The 2,538-nt window shown below is 49.1% G+C and overlaps 1 protein-coding gene across 1 annotated transcript in view; it reads right to left on the bottom strand.

Moving 5' to 3' along the window:
- LOC101581546 (EF-hand calcium-binding domain-containing protein 10) overlaps positions 1-960 on the bottom strand; it is a 12,483-nt gene extending 11,523 nt beyond the window's left edge. Inside the window, exon 1 of the mRNA XM_004635013.2 lies at positions 721-960. Within this exon, the coding sequence (XP_004635070.2) occupies positions 721-829 (109 nt within the window). The 5' untranslated portion in view covers positions 830-960. The remainder of the gene's footprint in view (positions 1-720) is intronic.
- Between the last annotated feature and the right edge of the window lie 1,578 nt (positions 961-2,538).

Below are 2,538 nucleotides of genomic sequence, written 5' to 3'. Positions count from 1 at the left end.
TTGAACCGTGGTCCCTGTGCTTTGCAAAGCTTGTTCTAAGTAGGTGCTTTAGACCACTGAGCCATCTCACCAGCCCTGAAAACTGATTAATAGGACAGTTTCAATAATTCATACATTGTACATTGTTATCTTCTTAGTGGTTATCCATAGTACAGGATGCAGATAGGACATCCTGTCCAAACACTATCTAACGTAACTTCTTGATCCTTCACTAAACAAAGAAGTATGAAGTGATTAAATTTTTAAGAGGCTCAGGTGTGTAACAGTCAGGAAAAGCTTCTGAAGACCATCCTTCGTGCTCACTCTATCAACTGTTTAGTTCCCTTACTAAATTAAAAACTCAAGTTTTGCATTGGAAACAGCTGTTGCTTGGCAGGCATAAATATATGATCTTCCTCACAATCCTAGAATTTCAGCACACGATTTCAGTTGTCGCGGGGAGCTGGTACATGGCCACAGCACAACTTACTGTTATTGTCTCCACTTCCCAGAGGCAGCGACGAAATTCAAGGCCCTCCACTCTCAGCCCCAGCCCCTTGCTCCTGGCAGCGGGTAGCACAGAGGGGTAGCTCTATGGCGCTGGCTTCATGGACAGTCACGGGTGGCCGAGCAGCTTCAGGGCTTAGGCAGCTGCGTGCGGAGGAGGGGCTACTAGCGAGCGAAGCGGGGCAGCCCGGGAAACTTTGCGGGACAAAACCATTTAATAGATAAGACACTTACGAGGCCGAACAAAGAGGAGGACGCTGGTGAGGTGGTGCAGCAGCTCCATGATCCGATGTTTTTCCAAATAATCTCTGGCTTGAAGTTCCCTGCTCTTCAGCCCTTCCATAGCTCAGCGTCCAGGCCGTTGCCAGGCGACCAGGCGGCGTCCCGGCCGCTTGACTCCGCCCCCGCTCCCTGGCGTGGTCACGTGACTGCCTCCCGCGGACCCTGAGGGCGGGGCTGGGTGCCTCTGCGCGTCCTCTGACTTTGTGTCATTCCGGGCGTGTCCGGCGAAGTCCTAAGGAGTGCTGTCGGTGTGAGTGGCGCTGGCTGCCGCTTGGCCCGGTGCCCGGCAGTTGGCTCCTGAGCTCCAGTGTGCAGCTTAGCTGCCCTGCCGGAAGACTGTTTTGTTGCTCGTTTTTTACTTTCTCTTTTAGAGTTTTTTAATTTTCATTAGTACAGGTTTTCAGTACAGGGGCCGGGAGATAGCTCAGTGGAATAAGCGCTTTCCTGGCAAGTTTAAGGGCCTGAGTTCAATCCCCGGTTCTGCAAAAATAAAAAACAAAACAAAACAAACAAAAAACAGGTTTGCAGTGCAGCCCTCCTGTCTGGCTTCTGCTTTTCGTTTCCCCTATGCCCCTCGCCGGCCCCCTCTCTCCATCTCTCGATTCTGCTCCCATTTGCAAAAGATCTCTTTATTTCCTATTGTCTTTTATTTTGCTCTCTAATATATTTTGTCTTTTTCATATAAGAAAAGCCATGCAATACGTTAGCGTGTGTGTCTGATTTATTTCACGGAACACTATTCCCCAGGTGCACCCCTTTTCCCTCAGATGGCTTAAGTTTCTCCTTCCTGGCAAAGTAGCACTCCGTTTGGGTATAAATACATTTCCTTCGTCCCTTTATCTGTTGATCGACAAACGAACTGCTTCCAAGATTTAGCTCTTGTGCTGCTGTAAACACGGGCATGTGTTATCAATGTAATGTATCTTTAAATTCTTTTGGGAAGATTCCTAGAAGGGAACGGCTGGGTCAAATGGAATTTGTAGTCTTGATTGTTTTGTTTTGGGTCTCTCTATGCACCCCGACTGGCCTCAAGCTCATGGTGATCCTCCTGCCTCCGCCTCCCAAATACTGGGATTATAGACGTGTGCCTTCACATCCAGCCACGTTATGATTTTTTTATATGGATTTTGTAGAAGTTTTAAACCTCACAATTTAATAAAAATAATTTTCCCGTATTTAAAAAAACAAAAACAGAGGGTAAATAAGAGGACCTGCAGCATCAATGCCAGGAGACAACCACGTCTGAAGCAGAAAGCACCCAAGGCGGGGGACATGGTAGGGACTACATCTGCCCTGAGACTGCTGAGCTACCTGGCAAGCTAGAAAAGCTCTCTTTGGCTGAGTGTTCTGAGTACGTAGGAGAATTAGGTGCTCAGCTTACCCCTGGCTCCTCGGCACTCCCTGAGCAATGAAGTGGGTGACTTCTCAAGTCCAGAGGAGGTGTTCCAGGAAGGGAAGGCGCTGGCCCTCTCCGAGGAGACTTGAAAACCGTGAGCCCAGGTTTGTAAGGCTGGCCTGGGTTTATGAAAAGGGATCTCTCAAAGACATGTGGGACAGTACTCAGCTGCTTTTTAGCGACAGTATCCTTTGCAGAAAGTCCCCATGAAGGCCCTCGTGCATTCTTGTAAGCAGATATGGGGGCCGCACCAGCAGGGCCACGGTGTCTCATCTCCCTCATTCAGACCTCTTTGACAGAGGTATGGCTGGCAATCTGAGTGACCTGGTGACACAGCTAAGCGGAACCCAGGGAACCCTGCTGCGGAAACTGCA

The sequence above is a fragment of the Octodon degus genome, unplaced genomic scaffold (genome assembly GCF_000260255.1).
Source record: "Octodon degus isolate 3935 unplaced genomic scaffold, OctDeg1.0 scaffold00068, whole genome shotgun sequence".
Taxonomy (NCBI): Eukaryota; Metazoa; Chordata; class Mammalia; order Rodentia; family Octodontidae; genus Octodon; species Octodon degus.
This window is presented reverse-complemented; position numbering and strand designations above follow the sequence as displayed.